The sequence below is a fragment of the Catharus ustulatus genome, chromosome 5, assembly GCF_009819885.2.
Source record: "Catharus ustulatus isolate bCatUst1 chromosome 5, bCatUst1.pri.v2, whole genome shotgun sequence".
Lineage (NCBI taxonomy): Eukaryota > Metazoa > Chordata > Aves > Passeriformes > Turdidae > Catharus > Catharus ustulatus.
The window spans coordinates 14688715-14712626 of NC_046225.1; the positions used below are offsets into that span (position 1 = coordinate 14688715).

Genomic DNA, 23912 nt, shown 5'->3' on the forward strand with positions numbered 1-23912 from the left:
AAGGCATCCAGAAATCCTGCACAGGCAGAGGAGGGCCCCACACAGCCCGGCTGTGCTTCCCATCTGTGCCTTCTCTTGTCTCCCAAGTGAAGGCACTGATTCCTCCAGGAAAACTAGACAACCGTGCCAAAGGACACGGGGGAACACTTCCAGGTTGGGCATCTGAAAGTCTAATTATGTTGGTAGTGAGTGTAACTAAGGCTGACAAACTCCAGAAGGGAAGCAAAGGGCAAGAGAAGTCAGATGATGCAGCAAAGATGTCAAGGGGACACCCGAACAATGACAGTGTTTCAGGTCTCCTGCCCTGACTGCATTGAGACAGCAGAGTGAGGCAAGGGGCTGTGTAAGCAGCCTCTCCTTTCATTTGCATTCACCTCAGGTGCTGGTGCTCTTGGAGGGTCGTTTGCTTCACTGTCACTCGAGGAGTGGCTCTCTGTCTCCGAGTCTGAGGAGCTGTCTGAGTCACTGGTGCTCCCTGACTCTGAGCTGCTGGAATGTGCTGATGCCACACTCTTGGGCTGGGACTGTAAGGAACTGCAAGGCCACCGTGAGATAAAATTAGAAAGCAGCATGGCTGAAGGTTATTTACTTATATTGACAGGGCAGTATTCAAAAATAACTGAAACCCCATGTTTTGGCACTGAGATGAGAGGGGAGAAGGCCAGAGAAATACACTGGCATACTCAAAAATAAAGCACCAGAATACAAAATTGCTGGAAATATTAAAAGCTGCAACTCCAACCCAGTCCAATACATAGGCAGGATGCCATTGCTACAAATGTGGAGTTGTATTTTACCAATCAAAGTTTAAAAAGCACTGGAACTGCCCAGTGCTTTTCTGAAAATCCCACCTCCCAAAATGAAAAACTGACAATAAAAGTGAACAAAGGAGGAACATTTATTTCAGGGTGGTTTCTGTTTTTTTCTGTTCTCCCCCTTAAGTTTTCCCTTCATCTGTATTACTTGGTCATGCTGCTGTACCCAGTTCACTAATAACCACATCAGACAGCAGAATTTCTTGCAACACCCTGCTCTAACAAAAAGTAGTTACCTCCACACTGACAATGGAGTGGATGGAATCACAGAAGAGCTGCCCCTTTTATGCACAGTGTTTTTCTTTTGAAACAGGCTTACAAAATTAAAATGTAGACATTTTAATTTATTTTTCTACTTTACTTTCCTACATCAGTGTCAACACATTTGTATGAGTTGGAGGCAAGCTCCTTGCTCACCCAAGACTGCGAACTCTTAAAATAGGAGTGATCTCATGATACCAAAGTCACACATCATGCCAAGTATTGGTGTGCTCCTCTGCAAGTTTGACTTTGTAGACCACTCTTGTGCTTGAAGAATATGCATATCAAGCCAAAAAATCTATGTCAGTGCTCTCCTATAGGAAAAATATTGAGCTTTTCAATCTTTCTTCCTCAAATGCTAGCATCTGGCTGTTCAGTCTACCTTGAATATTGCTTCTGACTAACAATACATGGCAGGAACTGTTTATAATCAGCTTCCTTATCAAGAGGAGCTGAAACAGCCTCAATGAGTCTTCCTAACCCTTTCCTGTTCTTTACCCACTTGGCTGTTTTGGGCTTCCTTCTGAGCTAAAACTGGACTCACATCTCACCCATTGCCCCTACAGCTGAAAATCCCATTAGCTGCAGTGTCATCAGACACACTGGCGGAGGGGAAGAGGAGAAGAAGAGAAAGGAGCAGTTGAGGAAATACAGTTCTGGTTCATAGGCAAAATCCAGCATGCATGGATTATTCAATTCTAACTGGAGCTTTCTGGAAAACCCCACACAACTAAAGCTGACTTTCAAGAGCAGCCAGAAACCGAAGTCTGTAGCTACAAGAGAAACCGGGAACCCTTAACCTCCTACCCCACATGTAAAAAGCAGTTTTGTTTTTTTTTAATGTGGTCTAGCTAGTAGTTTGGGAACAAACCTGTACCTTGGAGGAGCAAGTGAAGAAGGTGACTTTTCAACAACCTGTTTTGTTCACAAAGACAAAGAGGAGAGGGGAAGGAAAGGTTAGCTCAGAACTCAGAACAATGCAACAAGTGGTGATGTTTAAAGGGAAGTCTGTGTGCCTAGTGTATAAAACAGCTAAAACCGACTTGATCGTCACCACTCTCTTCACTATCACTGAGCTGCAGGTCGTCCTGGAGCATTCTGAAAGACAACCAGAAGATAAATATCAGCCAAGGCAGACACATTTTGAAACAGAAGGCACTGATAAAGATTTGGTTTGTCCTTGCCAAAACAAACCAACCGCCCCCATCCTTTCTGAACATCTGGCATGCTCAATCTACTAAACCCTGTCGTTACCTGAAATGAATGGCTAAAATGTATAACTTTTTTTATTGGTACAGTAAGAGACTGTCATGTTATCAGCCTGTACTGGCTCCCCAAGAGACAGAAAGTAAAGGAGCATCAGGAGCTGTGCACGTTCACACACTCTGCTATCAGGGGCTGTGAGTGTTTTTCTGTCCCAGGAGTTCTCATTTTGCTGCTCAAGTCTCCTATCACACATGTCTAAGTCAATGCCAAGGTCAAGCCTCTCTCCCATCTCTTCTCTACTCAATGAATTCCATGCTCCTGCACATCTCAGCAGTTCAGGTACTCAGAGCAGTTTACAAGTGGGGAGGCATGAGCTCTGTTTCACTATTGCTAGAGAAGAGAGCAGGCTGCCCACAAACATTTCCAAAAGCATAATTTAGTCCTGTGCCTGCAGGTGGAAACTACTGTTTGCAGTTTCAATATATTACTAAGGTTCTTAAAAGGCTGGAAGGGTAGGAACCCAAAGCTCTCCCAGACTGTTATCCCCCTCTCTGGAAATTGTGCAGGCATCCCAAAGGAGTTAAAAAATAGGCAGGTAAAACTTGGCTATTCAAAAGTATATTTATTCAAATCTTGAAACTAGCTGGCAATTGACCCAGAGGATTATTCAAGTGTCTTTCCAAAAATGGAATCAAAAGCTTGGGAGCTGAGACAGGGATCTTAATCAATCAGGTCAAAACTCTGCTTATTTCAACCTCATTTCAAACCAAGGGCTGTGAGAAATTTTTCTTATGGCCAAAAAAGAAAAATAGAATTCTGACCCCTCATGACAACATGTTTTATAGCAAGAACATAACTATAAATGATCTCCAGTGAACCACATCACCCTGGAAAAAGGGGGAGAAAGTTGGAAAAAGTCGGTGCTTTCTTTGTTCAGGCATTTTGACAGCCATTCCCCTGTGCTCTACCCTCCACTGCCTCATTTCCTCACACACCTTCTCACTGGAAATCACCTCTTGCCTCTTCATTTAGAGTAAACACTGAAGGGAAGCACTATGAGACACCACCTTGGAAAGACAGAGCCCCAAATATCCTACAGAAGGCCAACAGCCTGCAGCAATCCTGCACGAGCCAGCTCTGCTTATGGGCCAGAGCCCAAGCTCACTGCCAGACAGATGAGGCACAGAAATGAAAAAAGAACAGTGACAGTACAGACACTGCATTTCTGGGCAGTCTGGCTAAGCATCTACTAGTATCTCAATGAATCCTTTTCATTTTCTTTTACAACTCCTAAAGGGAAGGAGTCCTTCAAAGATGATAGTGAAAAAGCTTTCAGGGATGCTAAAAGGTTTTAAGTTTGGTTTTGGAGTGTTGGGGTTTTTTTGTTTGTTTTGTTCTGCTTTAAGAATTGTGGGCTTATTTCCTTTAGAGGTGAGAGGGTAATCACAGAATCATGGAATGGTTTGGGTTGGAAGAGACCTTAGAGATCATTTAGTTTTAAACACCTGCTGTGGACAGGGACATGAAAGACACTATCTAGATCTCTTTAAATCTGATTAAACTGCTTGTAATAAAAAGGACTACCTTTCCCCTGGTAAATAAAATGCATGGTAGTTGGTAAATAAAATGCATAAAAGAACACTGCAACTACTTATGCTCTATTTGGGATCAAGGAAGAACACTAAAACTTCAAGTTATACTTCTGCAAGGGTAGACAAAGCCAGTTCCCACAAAACAAGGTTTTGACAAAGTTAAATAGCCTAGTTAAAAAAAATAAATCTGCCTTAATAATTTTAATGCTCCAGTTAGCTCAGGAATTAATAGATGCCAAGGTTTCATTTGCAGGACCTGTTCATCAGCAGCTTATAAACACACCATTAATCTCCCTAAAGCTATTTAAAACGAGTCCTTTCAGTGAGAGAAGCAGCACTAAAATTATTATCACTTGCCAAACAACCTCACTGAAAGCACAGGCTGGTCTCTCTCTGCTAACCAGGTTAAAGATGCATCACCAAGAATGAGCTGGCATCTCCTCTTTTAAAAGAAGGGCTGCTTCCATTCCAGCACTGCCAGGTGCAAACTTCAGAGCTGCATTCAAGAATGAAATCCATCTGGGAAATCCCTGCACGCTCTGAAAAGCTGAATGCTTAATTTGGGCACACAGATGCCCTGGGATTTCATCTTCTAATTAAGCAGCACAATCACTGTTTGTTTTCAGCCAGCTACACTTTGCAACACAAGCTACTGCAGGCAGCTGAATTTTCAGACAGTCACGTGTGCTTTGAACAGCACAGAAAGCCAGGCCTGCTGTGCCAGAGAAAACAAGCACAAAAAAGAAGGGATGCATCGCCTCAAGGGAAAGATGTAGAGGAAGTCCTGGGGCAAACTTCACTTGGACACAAACCCAGGCCACCCTGCTCCTCCTGCTTCCACTGCCTTTGCTGACCATGGGCTCACACATCCCTTGCAGATGAGCTCTGGTTCTGAAGTGCCCAACAAGGATGCTGAGCAGAGAGAGGATCATGGCTAAGCTCCATACCATGCCAAATTTACAATTCTGGCCCTGTGGGCTAAGGAAGTCTTTTCCAATTCTTGTCTGCAGGAAAAGTCTCCTCTCTCTGCTGCCTGGAAAACTGACTAAAGAGCTAAAGGGATTTTTACAAGCAGCTGACAACAGAAATAATGATGATGGTCATAGGATAGCTGGGAGGAAGGCACAGCCTGGAGCAGTTGGAACTACTAGTTTTAGTAGTGGAGTGAAAATTTTCAGACATCATTGAGGAGCTAACTGGGGTGGATGAAAGCAAAGCAAAATAAGGAAGAGATTAAGGGAGTAGCTCAGCAAGGCACTATCCCATGCTCCCAGTGAGTGAGGGCTCCTCTGCATTATGCTGGAGGAGTAGGAAAAGGCATCTTTAACAGACCCTACACAGCTTGAATCTAGAATCTCAACTAACATGGATATGCTTTTGCTCTTACTTGTGATTAGGCCAGTTTGGTTTTTAATTAAAAGATTTGTGATAAGGAAAAGGCAAACAAGGGGAGTAAGCTTTGTACTCTGTAGTTTGCAGCCTTCCATGGAAGAACATCTCATGGAGTAACAAGATCTTTATGTATCATATGAACAGACAGACATTTAAATTTAATGGTTCAGCAAGCGCCTTGTGCATGGACCACTGAGCTTTCCAGACACAGAAAGATTTCTGTTTGTTACTCAGGGCTCAGAAACTAGCAATGCTGCATTTGGCCAAGTTAATCCTGAAAGATTATTGTCAGCCCACACAAAACTGATCTCAAGCAACTTCTGTAATTAACCTAATTAACAGATAACCACTTTCACCTACAAGGACAGCACTAAGTTACTTTATCTACCAATACTTTTTTTATCTTTAAAATTTCAGCCCTGTTTTTTGCAGTTCTTGTAAGTGTAGCTATACTAGCCCTCCTAGGCTTCAAAACAATATCCAGGATCAATCAGATTCAGTTTGGATCCTTTGTAGTTGATGTCATTTGGATGTATTATTGTAGGTCAAAGAGCACAAAATTGTGATGTTAAATAACCACAGATTAAGAGAACAAAATAATTTTAATTTGGTGCATTAATAGTTGGGTTTTTTCTTCAGTTTCGTTTTGGTTTTAATACAGTCATTGTAATCATGACAAGGTTTAGTGGAATTGGCATTATCAGCTTAAGAATTGGACTGGATGATCTTAAAGGTTTGTTCCAACCTAAATGATTCTATGATTCTATCATGAAACAATGATGTTTCTGTTGGTAAAAATTCCCTGCATTGGAAGTTTTCTGAGAAAAATCAGACTCATAAAACCTTAATCTTCAGAAACATTGAATAATCCCAAATTTATTTTTTTCCAGATTCTTTTAATTAACTGCACAGTAGATATGAACAGGTCTGGTTACTTACGATGTTCTTGGCTGAGAACCTGGTAACATTTCTGAAGGTGTTCCATACTGCTCTGGAAATCAAAAATGAATAGGTTGGGTTTATTTGCCTCCTTTATAGCCTATTTTACTCTATGGTCTCTGAGCACCAGATTAGACTCATCACTTTCTTCTAGAACATAATTGTCACTCAGATTATTCATTATTCCAAATGAGGTTTCCTAATGAAATACTGTTTGTCCTCTGATGAACAGCTGCTTTAATGTCTAGGTAATGAATGTACACAGTCTCTTAAGCCATTTCTAAATTCATCACTGTTCAACAAAGCAGAGGAAACCACACCTCTTAATCAATGTAAACATTTGAGATGTCACTTATAATACACAACACACAAAACTACCTGTCAATACACATATTGTGTGTTTCCTTTGTGCATCAACTTACTCTGATCCTTTGCTACAGATCCTTCAGGTTGCAATTCCTAGGAAAAAAGGACAAAGTGCAAATTGAGAATAAAATAAATGAGCTCTCTTGTAAGAGCAGTGTACTGATGATTTGTTTTTCATGTGTTACTTTACTGTAATAAACATTTCAACCAGCTTGTCAAAGTGTCCCATATTCTACATTAGCCTGACAAAGCTTAGCTTGGACAGAAATGATAATGTGTTACTGTCACCAAAATGGGTTGTGGTTACATTACATTAGGGGTATAAGCATTCTTGAAGAAATATTTTAAAAATTCTATAAGAGCTGCCAAACACTTCTCTTTAACACAGCCAGCAAATATTTCTGTTGGCCAAAAGATAAAATGTACTTTGTGTTTCAGCAGAGATACTTCAAATGTCTCAGAAAAGTAATTGAATTTGAAGGCTGCAATAACAACAAATGTCTAAGTTGCTGAAGCACTTTTTATTCATCCCCATTGTGCTTTAATTGATGTGACTATTTCTGAAGGTGCTACCCTCTAACAGCCCTTATTTATAGAAGGGGGACAAAATCAGACGGAAACACAAGCAATAGCCAGAGAGTTCTCTTCTAGTTTATCAAAAGTCCTGGCAGAAGGCATGTCTTACCTTTGCTGGGAATGGAAATTTGGGAGGCTCTGCTTTAGTTGGTGTATTAAGAGCAGTCAGGGGAGGTGGCCAAGAGCGAGTCATTTCCTGGAAAGAGATTGAGAGGAGCAGCCATCAGGATTTTTGCTGATAGGCACAGATCAAATTTCACACTTCAGATATTCATTTGGATTTACCTCTTCATCCATTTGGATGTGTTTGCCCATGGCTGCTACAAAAACAGTGATGTGCATTACTAACAGGAGAGAATACAGGATATGTCTGGTGAAACACAAAAGGATGCCAGACTTCCAGGAGAATCCTCGTGCTGCAGCCCCAGGCAGCACCAGGCAGCCAGTGGGCACCAGTGCACAGCTCCCCTCCGGTTAAAACACCGCCCCAACAGCAGCTTCTGGAGAGCAACCGAGGCATCAGGATTTTGCAACCTCAAGCAACAGCAAGGGAAGTGAATTGCAGAAACCCAACTCTTTCACCAGGATTTCAGTATCTCAGAACAGCATCTGACATCAAGGAAACATCTCCTCAAGATCAGCACCACTGGCTTGGGAACCCCAGAGCCTTTTCACACCGCGCACGGGGACAGGATAACACGGACTCAGCTACAGCCACTTGGAGCCTGTGCTCTGTTCAGTCAGTTCTGACACAAGGTTACAGCATCAAACGTGGTTTTGCTCTGCATCAGTGGGCTGAAATTACAGTGAGGGAGCAGCAGCAATGCCATGCACAGGCAGGTGGGAAGGACACAGGAGTATTCCTGCTCGGGGCCATGCTGCTGGGGCTGGCAACACAGATGTGAGGCAGCTTGTCCAGAGCCTTTGGACGAAGGGCACTTTGGAATGGCAAACCCCTGACCTGATGTAGGAGTAGCTCTGGCTGTCTCGGATGACGTGTCAGTCTTGAATTTTGCCAGACTGTATTACACTTATGTACTGATAGAAAGACTGATCTTACAACTCTAGCTGTATTCAAGGCTGACTCTTATCTTTACTGCTCCTCAACACACCCCAAAACTAGTGACAGCTACATCTGCTGAGTGAACAGAACCAGAGAGGTATTTTTTCCCCAACCATTACCTTAAGGTGTGCAAAATCTAAGCAAACATAGAGATCTGTTATTTAACAGTACCTACCCTCAAAATTTCTTCAATGGACTGCACATCAATGGGGTTGGTTTGCTGTAACAAGAAAGGGGGAAGCAGCATGAGTTTGGTTTTTTTACCAACTGACATAAGAAAGGCACGCACTCAGTGAACATTTGCTTACCAACAGCTCAATAAATTTAATGGGAGTCCATTAGTAATAAAATGCTAGTAAGGATTAAAATCCCCATCAGAAGGGCAGTTAATAATGTACTTCTAAAATGCCTCTTGTTTCCAAGTCCTTGGCAGAGGTGACTGGAGATCTGCCAGGATGCTCTGCCTGGAATGGGGTAAAATGACTCAAACAATGCCACCAGTGGCAAATGGTATTTGCAAAGCTACTGGAGGTAAATGGAAAAGGGAGCATCACAGAGCTTTTGGTGTTGAATATATCTGAAACCAGTCTGACACATCAATCCCAAAGTTAAACATCCTGATAGTGAGATGAAGATGTGGTAGACCTGGTAAAGCACCTGATAAAGGAACAAACATTCTACTGATACTACCAATAACTTATCTGAAGCCGCTGAGCTGACACAGCCAGCCTGAAGAGATTTGACAGTCAATCACCTGATACTATAAAAGCCCAGTCCTGAATTTTAACCAGCAGGGTCTTTTAACATATCCCTTATCTGAGTGTACGTGCACGTCCACACACCGAAGTGTCCCAGCCATGGGGAACACCACTTCCCTTCCACAGATCAGCTTCTCAACTACTAACAAGGCATGTGTTTTTCTGAAAGTATCTGTCATTTACATGCCCTTTCCTAACTGACATCAGTAAAGGAGGCTGAAACAGAAAAAACAAAGAGCTGAGTAGCTGTAACCAGCAAAATGCATGCCAGATCAGTTTCTTGTCTATAAAGAAGAAATTCTATGGAAGTGTCCAATCATCAGAGTAGTTGCTGAAAGTGAAAGGCCAGGAAGACTTTATTCATACTCAAGGAAGTGACCAGTGAGCTACAGTGCCCAACCAGAAGGATCTTTCCCAGAAAAAAGTAAAGAGCAATGCAAGCAACACGTCAATAAAGTCCAAAATTGTCATCCTTGGCCTCACACAGGAAGTCCACTCATCTGTTTCCCACATGCTGCACTATTTACGCTGGAAGGAGGAGATGACGAATGCCTTTTCCTTGCAACCTCATTTGTCTGCGTCTACATAAAGCTCTCATTGAAGCACTGCTCATTTGACAAAGCCTTGAATTTCTTCAGAAAAATCACATATGGAGAGCTGCTTCTGACTTTACTCACCCAACAAACGAAAGCAAGGCCTGCAGACGTGTCCCACAGCAGATGGAAGGAGGGGACAGGGAGGGCAAACAGCAAGGAACCACCACATGGCAAGAGACTGGAATGTTTCATAATTCACAGTGCCAAAAGACACCCTTTTCCTCTTTTTCTTCTCAGCAGGCTTAACAGGGTAGCTCAGCCTAATTTACTTCTTAATTCAGTAAGTGGTGAACAGTAGACACATTCACTTGCATCTTCCTGTGCAAAATGCTTCAGAAACTCCTGAGATATCCCATGACAGCACCACAGAAAAAAACCTCCCATAAAATTGGTAAGAAATTAAGATCCTGCCCGGACAAAATATTTCAAAATTCTCTCTATAACGGGTTGATTGCAACAAATCAAAATCAGTTTACGTCATCCATTTCAGAAACTTAAGTTTTATGAGGTGATAAGTGATGACAAAAGTAGAATGCAATTAACCATGAGATTAAGAGAATATCTGTAACAGCCAGTCTGGACTTCTCTTATCCCTGCCAAACAACCCACATCCCCCTTCCGGAGTTCTTTCTGATGAGCCTGAAAAGACTTTGACATTGATACAGGTTTACATGCACGGAGTATTTATAGTTCAATTGTCAGGAGGATTTATTGTAACCCCCAAGAGTTCAGCGACTGGCTCTTCACAGGTCCAGGGGCTCAGCAGAAACCACTTTTTTCCTCATGGCACAAAATTTAAAGGAAAACAAACACACGACACAGAACAAGCACCACACAAGTCTGCATCGGCAGCACAAGGACCTCTGTCTTTGCTGGGTGTTTTAGGACATCATTATCAAATACATGGTGAAATTACAATCACAGATTGTTTGGGTCAAAACCACACCAAAACTGGTCAGAATCAGCTGACTGCACAGGGGTTCTGCTCTCACTGTGACTGTCCCCGTGCCCCAGACCTGTGGGGCACAGCCCCTTTCCCTCCATCCCAGCTTCAGTGACCAGGATTTATCTTTTACAAAGTTACAAATCCAGGGTCTGAAGGAGCTGGGCTTTCCTGCATCCTGAGTATTTTTCTCCCCTTTTGTTTGTTGTTTTTTTTTTCCCCTTCAAGTCACATCTTGGCTTCGTTTCAGCTTGTTAAACTACTAAACCACCATTAAACCACAATTACCACCCAGCAGTAAGGGATGTCCTTGCCAGCTTTAAGAGAAGAGTTTAGGGGAAAGGAGAAATACAACGCTGCTGCAGGAAGAGTTACAAAGCCATAAAGCCAAAGAAATCCCTGAAAGGAGCTCAGCTCCACTGAGGACTGTGGGTGTGGGAGATCAAGTATTCCACATTGCTGTCCATCCCTGCTAGCACTTCTTCAGCCTTTCCTGGGAACACTGTAACGTGCTCCCCACAGACAACTCCAGTTAAGCCTGGTGCATATCTGCTGTATGACACTGACATCTGTACAATCCCCAACTTGGATTTCCTTATGCCACATCCACACTCTTTCAGTTTGGGAATGACACAGACACCTTCAAATTACAGAATGTTTTGACTGTCAAGGTCAAGCCCAGTTGTGAGACATTCAGAATTTTTGGCTTGCTGGGTTTGGTCTGGCTTTTTAGAGCCAGTGTTCCCATCCAAACTGATGCTGCACTTCAATAACAGCTAGCTCCTGCAGCTATAATACTAATTTAATTACTAATAATATTAATAAGAATACTGATTTAAAAGTAGAAAAAGGAAAACTGTCACTGAAGGATTCATTACTACTTTGATCACGAACTGAAAAGGACTTCAGGCCAAAATAATTTCAAGCATCTACACAAACGTAAGAACCCCAGAAGTTACCTGAGGAATTAGTCTGTCTTTACTACAACAGGCATGCAGAAATGCACAGGTGCACATACCCACAAAGGAAGAGAGGGAGCTCTTAATTTAGAAAACAATTTAAAATCTGCACAGGCACTCAATTCACACTGCATAGCAAGTATGTGACGAAACTCTCAGAAATACTTCCATGTCCTCTCCTCACAAGCAATTCCAAAATCCACACACTTTCATGAACACGTAGCTCTGCTCACGCCCTGATCCTTGCACTGCTCTGTTAGGGAACAAATTAGGAAATCAGGATAATAAACTAAAAGCCAAGCTCAAACTAAACTAAAGAATCACCAGCACAGAAAAGAGATGACCCACTGGCCATGATAATATGTGGGCCATAGATACTACAAAGAATAAGCAGTGGTTGTTTAGAGGGTGTTTTTTCATAATGAAGATGGGGTTAGAGAGCTTCTAAGGTTATTTCTTTTTAAAAAGATATTCCATTAAAAATTACAGTACATATTTTCATCCCACTCTGTCACATGTGCCAAGTGGAGCTGAAGGACTGCATGGCTCTCATGTGTGGAAGCAGGGGGCTGAAGCTTTGTCCCTGGTCTTTAAATAGCTTGCCTCATCAGAAGGCTGTGGCAGAGTAGTTTCAAGCAAGATGTCAAAAAAATCGCCTCCCAGAGGGAGTTGGCCATGCATTATTTCAGAAGCCACCATGTGACACTGAGATGTGTGGGCTCAAACAAGGCCAGGGGCAGTCAGAGCACACAGAGTGTGCAAAGACAAGGACAGGAGGGCTGGAAGCAGACATTAACTGGAACAGATACAGGCTGCCTCTCAGGCAAGCACTGAGGTGTCGCAGACCTTTCTGTTCCTTCTCATCTCAGTAATTTCCACCCAACTGCTTATCCCTGCTATTTGCAAGCCTCTGCTGTCACAGCCCATTTGGAGCTGCCCCCTGACACCCAGTGCACAAACAAACTCCTTGTTTCTCCATGTCCATCTCAAGTGAAACTGGTGCAGCAGGTACCCAGGCAGTGTAGGAGAGGAGCAGCTACAGCACAAGTGTGTTGCCTGGTATCTCCTCCTAATTAAAACTGAAATGTGTGTGTGTACAGCTCAAGTATGCCAGCTATTGCTCTTTGCCTGATCTCAGACCGAGTTATTAGCACCAACAAAACCCAAGCAAGTGGTGCAGCAACAATGAGAAAAGCCAATTATGAGTTCCATGCCCTTCATTCTTCTGTCAGGTTTTCTTTGTTTCCTAATGAGAGCTTCTGCCCCTGCAGCTATCAGCAGAGAAGGTCACCTGCTCTCATGCTAAAAAAACCCAAACAAACAAAACAATCCCATTTTCAGCTGCTTCCAATTTAATAATATGCTTTATTATACTTGGATAGGAATATCCAGTTTTTAATTTATTTTTTTCATGTTAACTGCACAGTCACTGCCACTTGAATGCAATGAAGATCACAAACCAGCATACTTCACTGCGTGAAGGCTTAGTTTGAAAACAACAGGCAGGACAAAAATCAGACTGAAACCTACCACCCTGTCCTCACTTCACCCATCTGTGCTCAGCCAGCCAGAGCAGGAGGAGATCTTGCATATTAGATGCCCTCTCCTCCTTGCACACAAGTCACGCTAGCGATAGCAAGCCAACTTACTCTCCAAAGCAATTTCCCACCTGCAATTCTGTGCAGTTAAAAATCCACCCTTGCTGTGCTATAGACAGATGCAATACCGACACACACAGGGTATGCTTCCAAAATGACCCAGCCAACATGAGACAAGGCATGTTTTAACCAAGCCTCTACTAATCCTGATGGTGGATGCAATAATGTTCTGCCATGTATTGAAAGAGGCTGCCAAAGCTTGAAGCTCAAACCGTATTGTTGATCGACATGAATATATAAACATGAAAATTCATAAAGGCCTTCACACACTATCTTGAGGAACACCAGACACCAAGCAGATTCTCAGCCAAGGCTATTTAAATGTTCCACACCACAGAACATAAGTCCTACAATTATTTTAATCTTAAAAATCTGTAGCACCTCTTATATTGTACCCAATATTTGCATAACTTGAAAATAATAATAATTTAAAAACCTTTATGAAGTGGGTATTTTAGATTATGAGAAAAACACAAAGAAAACCTGACATGCAATCAATGTATGCTTTGCTACCAGCAAATTTTCTTTGCCCTGGAAAGCACACAAAGTACATGTACAACACTGTATTTTCTCATGTGCACTAGCCTAGTCCATGGCCTTGTATTCCCTGAACTACGGATCAGGGATATTTTAACTGCTTGTAGCTAAATGGATTGGAAACAACAGAAAATGACTTGGTTTTGAAACACATCCTGGTGAAACTCAGTAACCACAACAGTTCCTTGGGGCATAAAACCACACTTTCATTTCCAGCCCAAAGGTTCCATCAGCACCCAATTCTTCTAAGAAAACACAGCTCTTCTCATCTCTGGCATCAACAGCCCCTTGGGTGAACATGGGAAAACATCGCTGTTGCAGCTGCTGCAATAAAAAAAGACCCTTGCAAACCACTGGAGAAGTGACAACACAGGGGAAACAGGGATGAAAAGCAAACAAAGCCATCAAAATTGTGTCAAGTAAGAAAGATGCAGGCAGGTAGTCAACTCTAGATTTTCTTCTGATTTCTTTCATGTTAAGAAATTGTAGGTATTTGGGGTTTTGTTTGTTTCCTTTGCCGTGCAAAAAGTATTAGTGTTTTTAAAAGGAAAAAGGTGGAGTTTGAGCTAAAGCTTACAAGTGTTAAGTCTTTGCACTGTTGCCTGTGAGCTTTGGAGTAAGTCAATAACAAATCAGGCTAAAGTGTGTGCAAACAGTTCAAAGCAAACTGTATTTTAAGGATGAGACCATCCCTTCCTTGACTTCATACTTCCCTCATCGTCATATGCAAGTGTGGGAATACTTGTATATATTTAGGTTTTCCTAGGTGCTATTTTTCTATTAAGCTCAAAAACATTTCAGAAATATACAACAAAAAAGGACTTTCATTGCTGTCATGAAACCTTTATAGACATCATTTGTTTAAAATCTCCAATCATACAGAGCTCAGTATATCCTTAATGACTGACTTAATAAACTATGGCCACAGATTTTAAAGGCCATTTTATGACAGGGAATATTGTCTGAGGTTTCATTACTACTGTAAAATAACATAGAGGTACTATTTGGCAGCACAATCCCTCTAATGGCAGCTTGAGCTGTCTCAGGAAATTCAGGAAGCTGCTGCCACAGAACGACAAATCTTTGAGAAGGGAAGGCAATTTTCTCAGCAGGTTGACCAAGACTAGGATTAATTTTCACAGGAGAAATTATCACAAGACACATCATTTTTGCAACAGAAGAAAGCTCACTACATTTCAACAGAAACATGACAACCACAATAAAAAAACCCACCCAAACATAAGGTAGAATACAAAAGGATAAAAAGAGAAAATTAAACACAAAGAAAACAGAATAGGTGAAATTTTATAAAAACCTTATAAGCAGTAACAAGGTAGCACACACTGCAGCAGCTGTAAGAAATACATGTTTGGGAATGCCCTTGTTTGAGATTTGTGCCAGCTTCAGGCAGCCAGATGGGTAGGTTAAGCAATGGAGAATGAGCAGAAAAACAAGCAATACATCCTGGGTCTCCCCTCTCATCAACCTAATTCTTCAACCTAATGGAGTGAGACTGGAATAATTCCAGCAAATCAAAGCAAAGCTAAAGTAGATCTGCTTGACACTGCTTCCAGTGTTAAATTTCACTTCTGTAGTCCATGAAAAACAAAACCTATTTATGCTTTCTTCTGTATGCACACTAAAACAACGCTGAGGCACCACAGAAATGTTCAGAAGGATCCAGTCTTATCCAGTCAAAGTCTTCAAAATTACATTATAAATGCATTTGTTTTCTCATTTGTGTGTATGCTGCTTGCTTGAAGTCACAAGACTTCATTGTAGACTACAAATCCAATCTACCAGTCTCAGAGTCCACAGGAGCCTCCTAAAATAATTTCTCTAGGTGCTATTTCAGGTCCTCTGTGGGCACCAGGGTTTCACCAGCAGCTCGCCTGTAGCCACGTTCCCTGTGGACAGTTCCACAAGCACACTCAACTCATTTGAGCCCACTCCTCTCTTTTCCAAGGCAACACCAAAGTTATTCCACCAAAAAAATGCCACACCACCTTCTCTTCTGCCTCTGCCCACACCTCAACTCAGCAGCCCAGCTCCAAGTGAAGACAGCAGCTCCAGCCTGTCACCATGTTGTCACAGGTTTGAAAACAAATCAAACCATTCCCATGAGCTTTCTTCAGCTGACACTGAATGATCCTGGAAATTTAAGCATTTTACATCAAAATACTCAGCAAACAATGGTTGTACTGTCTTGTTCCTGCGTGGGTGCCTGCAGGAAATAAAACATTCTTTAAAGATTTTACACGCTTTTCTAACCCTGAGATGGATTATTTTGCTCAATCTAAAAATAAATACACGAGCCTCCTTGTGTTCAAACGGCGTAAGAAAAACAAATTGCTGTTTTGTCTTTCTTTGACTGAAGTAGCCAAGGGGGTTGTGTCCTGGGGGAACAGATTGTTGATATGTTTTAATGAAGGATTCCTTACAAATCCTAAGCTGCTGGCAAAAATTTGTGCCTCTCTTGTTAGCCTCCATCTAATAATAACATAACTGAAATCCAAACAAAGTAAGCATGGAAAGTTAAGTGCAGCATCACCTGTACATTGCCATGCAGACCAGAACTCCAGTCAAGGCTGATTATCTCTCAAGTAAATTGCTCTGATAAAGAACCACCACACAAGAGCATCCCTCCACTGCAATACAGTAGCTCTAAAAAACCTAGTTCTGACCCTTTGAGTCCATGTAAGTCTCTTACCTACTGTCTCCTTCAAGTCTCTCCAGTAAATAAATTTTAATACTGCTTAATGTGAATCTCTAAGTACTGTGTCCATAAAAGGCTGAGGCTGCATCCCCTTGATCCCTGCAGAACGAATACATGATTGTCTTTCAATATAAGCATTTGAGTGAGAGCAGTAAGCCACTCTTTCAGGTATTTTCTCATTTCCAGTACCAGTTCATTGCAATTTATGCTCATAGATCCACTTTCACAGTATTTTGTGTAGCTTGACTCTAGCCTACTCCAGAAAAAAGCTGGTCACTGCAGCTGAAACAACAAAAGACAAGAAAATAATAACTATGTTTGTTAAGAACATCAAGGAAATAGGAGCTTTTGGCAGTGAGAGGCATCCTGTGGTTCTGGGGATCCCCTCAGGTAATTAACTGCTTCTATCTCTCAGAAATGCTTTCCCTGTCCAAAGACCACTTTCCCCTTGGAAAACAAGCTGAGTTAGATTTACGATGGCAGTGGTGGCACTTGGTGCACCTCCCCTTAATGACTCAGTAAACAAGACTTGGAGATGCGAGCTTTCCCAGCTGTTTGAAAGCACCCTCGGCACCTCCCTGCATTACCAACACTGCCAATAAAAGTTTGGGAAATGAAACAAATTGAAGAGGCAGGCTGGAGCCTGGAGCAACATCACCAGTCCCACACCAGCATCTGACACAGCTCTGTGCTGCTGCTGCTGCTTGGGACAGACCACACAACCTGGAGGGGAGCTGAAAGGCATCACTCACCAGGACGAGTGCATCAAACGAGAAGGCAAGTGGGAGGGGCATGAATAAAGAGATGCTTGTTAGTACATCTAAGGATAGTATTCCCAAAGGAAAAAAGAGAAGAAAACACATGTGTTGGAAGGATAGGAATTGTATGTCTCTCCCTAAGAAAATGAAGTTCTTAACTCAGAAAGAGCATACATGCTATTTTTAAACCTTAATGGAAATAGAAGAAATATCTTTAAATGCTTCCAAACCAAGGAACTTAACCTGCGGGGGAATAAATACCAGGATATCCTTTTGCTTGCAAAGGCAACTATCACTATTGTTTTATGATTGAACTAAATGCAAAAAAACCTATTTCTAGATATTATGTTTTGTGGTAGGAACAGCAAGGTGCCTCCTTATTATGACCGTTATCATGTCTACACAGATTAAAGTTATCCTGCTCAAGACAAATATTGGACAAGTGTCCTGGAAGCTCCCTATCTTGCTAAAGACAATGGGAAACCAAACAAGTCCTGTGCACCAGTTACCTGGTCACTCTTCAATTTTGTATGCTAAACAGAATGACCAGGTAGCTCAAAGTAGCCTAACTTGAAAGCAGTTTAACTTATACTTTCAGCTGTAAAAGCAGTGTCTGAGGTGGACATGGTCTGCTCCCAGGAGATGTTTGTTATTACTCAGCTGAGCACACGCAGACACTTTCATCCTCTCCTCAGCAAACAGCTTTGTGCACTCAGCAAAAAGCTCACAGCACCCTGAGCTTGTTTGCCAGATGGGAACAGAGGCCAGGGCTGGACAGAGCCTTCTAGAACTTTCTTTGCTTATGCCATGCCTAGAACAACAAGTCCACAATATTTAAAATCTGTATCTGGATGACATTTGCCTTTGTCATGACCCAAAATGTAAGGTTCCTTAAAAGACATTTTTATCATCCCCTAAAGTCTGCATGAAAGACTGCAGACAGTGTCCCCCAAGTCCCACAAATTCTTTATGGCCAGGCTTACACACTGCAGAGCTGTGACATGCAATTTTTATCTGCAGCCAAGCGAAGCAGGAGGTGCTGAGCAACCTACCTAGGTGGCATTTGAGAAGTGATCCTTGTCAGTCAGGTGTAATAGGAAGGTTACAGGCCATGAGCCTCCTACACTTAAAAAGCTATCAGAAAACAAAGCAACGCTGAGACGATGGGAGAGGGTCAGTTCACTGTTTCTTTCCTTGTCCGTATAATCTGGAGGGAAGAAATGGCTTTTTTTCTTATTTTTCATACTGTCTGAATGGCTTGTAATTAAAATCCAACCAAAGAGAGATGATTACAAGAAGTACAAGACACCAGCCAACTACTGCCTAAGGAAAAGCTTTCTCCATCTTTTCTTCATGCATCCTAGAGACAGCAAACTGGAGACAACTACAGACATTTCCAGATTTTCTGTTTCACTGCCCATAACTTCCTTCATACATAACTGCTTAAATGATGCCAATATTTGTGTGAATAGTTCCCAAGAACCAAGGGCAAAATACTCAAATAATTCCAAATACCTGAGGGATGTGAGCAGGCAGGTTCATCATTTATAGCCATGATGGATAGGGCTCAACACCTTTGTGTACTGTCATTTTTTTATGTCCTCTCAGGCAACGTCTCTACATTGCAATAGGTTCACACGCAATCCTTGTCCAGTTGACAAGCATTTCCCTACATGTGCAGCACAGAAGGCTCTGAGGAAATGTCGAAGGAAATGTCTAAGGGAAGGGTAGGACATACCCAAGGGGTTACTGCTGCCATAGCAAACAGAAAAATAAATACCATGCTGCTTCTCCTCTTGCTTTCATTATGGAAAAACGTGCAATATTATCGTGGTAACATCAACACTGTATTGGCAAAGAGGGCAGGAATGGAGCTGACCTGCACCAAGGAGGCAAGGGATGTCTTCTGCACAGGTAAAGCGCAGATGGCATTCCTTCAGCACACTCAGCCAAGAATTAACAAAGCAAAACTGCAAAGAGACAAGCAACATGACAGCCCAAGAGCACCTTCAGTAAAACACCTGCTTCAAGTGAAAACATTCAGGCTGAACATACCACACCTTTCACCTTTAGCGAACAGATGGTGTCCAGCCAAGTCTGAATTATAACATTGTCTGAACAGCAGTGAGCTGACAGGCTGATGAAAGAAACCAAAGTATTTCTTGTACGAGGAAGAGTAGGTTGGTAGGATCTGAATCTAACATAACTTTGTCTCCTGTTATATGAATTCACCCTCCATCTTCCCAAACCTTTACCATTCTTCATAAGCCACTGCTATTCAAAAAATAACACGCATAACTCACATTTTAGAAACCTTAATGTTAGCCTAATGTTCTTACACGAAGTTAAAAAAATATAAGATTTGGAAGAAATAGATGCCAGAGTGTTAATAAGGAATCATTCCACACATGATTTTACAACGAACTTGTAAAATGCTCAGTCACTCTGCCCGTGTGCTCGTTCTACGGACACAGAAACATACTTGCAAACACATGCAGCAGTTAACTTTAAAAATCATGGGGAAGTGCTCACTCACTGCTCCCCTCCCTTGAGGATGCTTTCAATTCAATGGTGTATTAAAACAAATACTTCAATTTAGGCTCTAATTCAAGACAAATTCTCTTAAAATTATGCCAATACAGAAACTGAATTCTCTCATCTCCCAAGAAAAGGAAAAAAATATTTCTATGTTGTTACTATTCTTTCAAATTTCAAGCAATAAAAAAGATCTGAAAACTTTAAGTAGGTTTTTTGGAGTTTTTTTAATGGTCAATTTTTTCTTTTGACTTAGTGAAGCTTAGTAAGCCAGACAAGATAACATTTCTGACTGCGGCATAACCTAAGCTACATGGTAATCTCTTGAATAGCAAAAGTTACTATTTGTCTTCACAAGAAAGTGCACACTTGAACAAGTCACCCAAACTGGAGTTTCTGTAAGTAATGGGAACTTAGATTAAGTTTCATAACTGGTTAAAAATCAGTCCACAAGCCAAGTACTATTGAGTTCTACTTCCTTAGCAGCCAAAGCAAACATCACCCTTGTTCCTTCCTCCTTTGATTCCAGAAAATCTCCATCTGAAGAACAGGCAGAAAGGCCAAAGTGGTTGAATTCAGTACCCTGGAAAAGAGGGACTCATAGTAGGCCATAGTGTTTTTCATTAGATGAAGGTGGCTGTGGGGAAAGGAGGGGACAGAGGACACTTTCCTGCATCCAGCCCTTGTTGGCTCTGAAACAAGCACAAAGTGATGTCAGCTGCAGTTTGGCTCCCTATGGTTGAGTACATGCAAAGGAAGCTGGGCTGGTGGCAGAGCCTCTCTGGGAATGCACCCGGACTTTTTGCTTGGAGCACAATGGACTGCCAAGATCACGTCTCCCACTGTTTGCTGCCCCTGACTGTATGTACAAAGAACATCTCAGTATCTAATGACATTTATGAACCATTTGACCAATGGAACAAATTGACAAGATGTAACACTGTTAAAGCAGTTTGGAGGAGAAATTGGTGTGTCAAAAAGCAGGAGATCAAAAAGTTAAGAGCATCACCTTTTCCAACAAGAAATTAAAATATTCTGCTGGCTTAAAACAATAAAGCACTATTTTATTGTCTAAATAATAAATGCTCAGCATTGTGAAGATAAAAGCTGGCATCTAAAGCTTGGAAGGGAGAAGGATGTTAAACATATTTCAGACAGCAACATTGTTAGACATCAGAGAAAATGAAAAATGAGACCTGAAACTTCAAAGCACAGAATAACAACACAAGGAAACAAATAAGAGAGGCATAACTCATATTAAAAGAGACTACACTGAGTAGTGTGCCAGGGCAGGAACATCACTACTTGCTGACTTCATTTCAAAAATTACCATATGGCTGCAGTCAAGCTTTGGTGAGCTCTGGCAATCTCATGCCCTGCCCAGGACCATTGGGAAGCCCTTCTCCATGCAGTACTGTACCAGCTCATACAAACAGCAGGGGAACTCTTCTCCCCTTGACTCTGGTGTTCACTGAAAACCAGAGAGCTGACCAAGACGTCAGTGAGGCACCTTCCTGCTGCAGCATCCACATGGGACAAGAGCACTGCAATCAGTGACCAAGAAGCAAAAGCAGTACCACCAAACTTGTCATAACCCACATCATTGTGCTGATCCATATTCCTATGGAGCATCCTTAAACTGCAAAATGCCACTTCCACTGAGGCTCACTGTTAGCCAGTAAAAAAAAAAAATCCCATGAAGTAAGAAATACAACACAAAGCACATGCTAAACATTTTCCTACACGCAAACAAAGAATGAGATCAAAGTCCAGAAGGTGCTCAAGGTAGCATTAGGAGATTGTTAATGCGATGACCAATGTAGGAAGACAAATCTTGTGTTTCATTCCTGAAAACACATGGCTTGATAAGACACCAAGAGTCTACAGCCAAAACAAATCACAGGCTTGAAGCAGGCAGATTCACTCTCTGAGGAAACATCTCCAGTGGCATTTGGGACCACCAAAGCAAAGACCTCCAGGCAGGCACTTACCTATGAAGTACTGCTTGGCCAGGGAGGAGCGCACAAGTGTTTTAAGACTTGCCTCGTTTATAAGCTTTCTCATCCTTCAGTAACTAGAGAAGTTAACTCCTTTTACATGAGGCAGCCCGCAATTATTACAAGACTCGCTGAAAACACTCCCCTCTCCCTGCCAGCCCGTCCTTCAGTGACCTGCTCCCAGTCAGATGTGAAAGGCAGACCCAGACCCAGCCTCCACTGGACTTCATAGGGCTGAGTGCCTGCCTGAGTTTCACCTTGTCCTGCAGAAGCCAACTGCTGACCCCACCCTGGCACCGGCTGTGTGCTGCACTTACCTCTCTGAACATGTCTTACTGCCTTCCCACATGGCAGGGCAGATTTCCTGTTTTCATACATTGCCTTGTCAGCCCTAATCAGTGTCAATAGGTTATGGTGTCTTTTGTGCTGGCGGCGTCAGCCCTGACAGGAAAGAACTTTTAATCTCTTCCCTCACACCGAGCCATGAGAAGCTGCAGGCGCTCCCAGGCATAACTCCCTTGGCTCCTCTCCGAAAAATTCTCTCAAGCACTCGGTTGCTTAGCAATATTTGCCTTCCCCCTGTACAGTTCAAATTGGCAACATCTGTCCCTTTGGCACTTTCCACTTGTGCAAGAAACGGTGCGGAGAGTTTCAGAAATCTGCAGAGAGGTTGGTGGAGGACGATTCGCGTGAGCCATCAGAGCTGCTTTGGCATTTTATTGCTGGTTTATTTCCAGCCTGGATAGAAAGTGTGGTTTCTTCCAAAGGAGATGCACACAAGGGAAAATCCTATTTTGCATCCGGTGGGACTCACCTACTAAATCAAATACAAGTAGCTTTTTCTGTTTACATAACTACACCCACATGCTCTGGCTTGGTTTAGCTGAAAAAATCCAACCAAAACACAGCACTGACAGACAATTCTTTCCTGTCAGCTGGGACTGACTGTGACTTCTCCTAAGATATTGCACACCCACCAAGTGAGAGAAAACAAGAGAAGCCAAAATGTGTTTATGGACTTGAAAATGAAAAAGCTGTGTGCAATCCTGACCTCATAACCACTAGTCAAACCCCCAAATTGCCTGTGGTCCCAGCAACCATCCCAATGGGCAGTGATCAAGGTCATTGCCTCTGGATGTACCTGCAACCCAGCGAATGAGGGGAACAAGAAATTAAAATAATGTAAAAGCATAAAAAGTACCAACTGTTTTCACTTCTGAGAGCTAAAGAGAATATGGAGAAGACCAAAGTGAAGGGATTTGTCTTTGGGCACTTGGTATTACAATGAGCAGCAGAGAATCCCACAGTAAACCTTCCTCTGGCTGCAATTCATGTCAGCTCACACCACAATGCCCAAGGGCTGTGAGAAAGGCCTTGGATGGCACAGCTTTGGATATTTACATGCAAGTTGTTAGGGATGCTTACCAAAAATGAGATAGCTCAGTTTCAGCTCTTATGGTGAGGTTGAGGTTTGCTTTTTTTGCCTTTAAAACATTTGTTACCCAGAACACTCAGAAAAAGTAACAATACTCATTCATGTTTGATCTGCTTCTTTAGCAGTCACACTCCAGCAACAATACGAATTGACACAATGCCTGTGGGGAAGCATGGAAACTTTTCTCAATCACCTAAAGAACTTCTGATTATAAACAGGGCAGAAGGGGACACACAGAAGTAACATCTTGTTACCTGTCTTGGTACAAAACACAGAAAATCAAACAGTCAAAAAAAAAAAAAAAAAAGGAATACAAGAGGCGAGGGGAAAAAAATCCCCAAACAAAACACAATCTCCATTCTGTTCAGTAAATGAGAAATACATAAAAGATTGGTAAAAAGATGACAATAGCTTAATGCTAACTACTGTGTGTTCATTACAAAAGGCCAACAGTGCTAGATGGCTTTTAAGATTTTCATTTTGAAAGGATGCAGGTTTAAAACAATGCATTTATTTCTACTTTACAGGGTTCACCCATCTGACAACTCCTGCCAGTAGAAAAACTCAGGTGCTATAAAAAGAAGTCCACTGAAAAATTATCTATCTAGAACAGACTTTTCATATTTGCCATCCAAACATCTTTGTAGGTATTTAGTAATTACTATTTACTATATAACAACCATGTTTTAATTGGAGGACATTGATAAATGTTTACTGAGGAAAACACAGCTGAATAACAGCAATTTGAACACCAAGGTCTTTGCGGGCACTTTTGCTTCAGGGATAATACAGTGTTACCAAGAAGACTTG

At 42.0% G+C, this 23912-nt stretch overlaps 1 protein-coding gene across 2 annotated transcripts in view; it reads right to left on the reverse strand.

Moving 5' to 3' along the window:
* The window catches only part of AFF1 (AF4/FMR2 family member 1), a 66918-nt gene that overhangs the window by 15899 nt on the left and 27107 nt on the right, over positions 1-23912 (reverse strand). Inside the window, exons 4-10 of one of the 2 annotated variants that reach the window (XM_033059859.2) lie at positions 8386-8430; positions 7257-7343; positions 6628-6664; positions 6206-6257; positions 2120-2174; positions 1954-1991; positions 375-534 (exon numbers count right to left, since the gene is read on the reverse strand). In XM_033059859.2, the coding sequence (XP_032915750.1) occupies positions 375-534; positions 1954-1991; positions 2120-2174; positions 6206-6257; positions 6628-6664; positions 7257-7343; positions 8386-8430 (474 nt within the window). Of the gene's footprint in view, positions 1-374; positions 535-1947; positions 1992-2119; positions 2175-6205; positions 6258-6627; positions 6665-7256; positions 7344-8385; positions 8431-23912 lie in introns of both variants that reach the window. The other variant, XM_033059858.2, reaches the window with a different exon arrangement.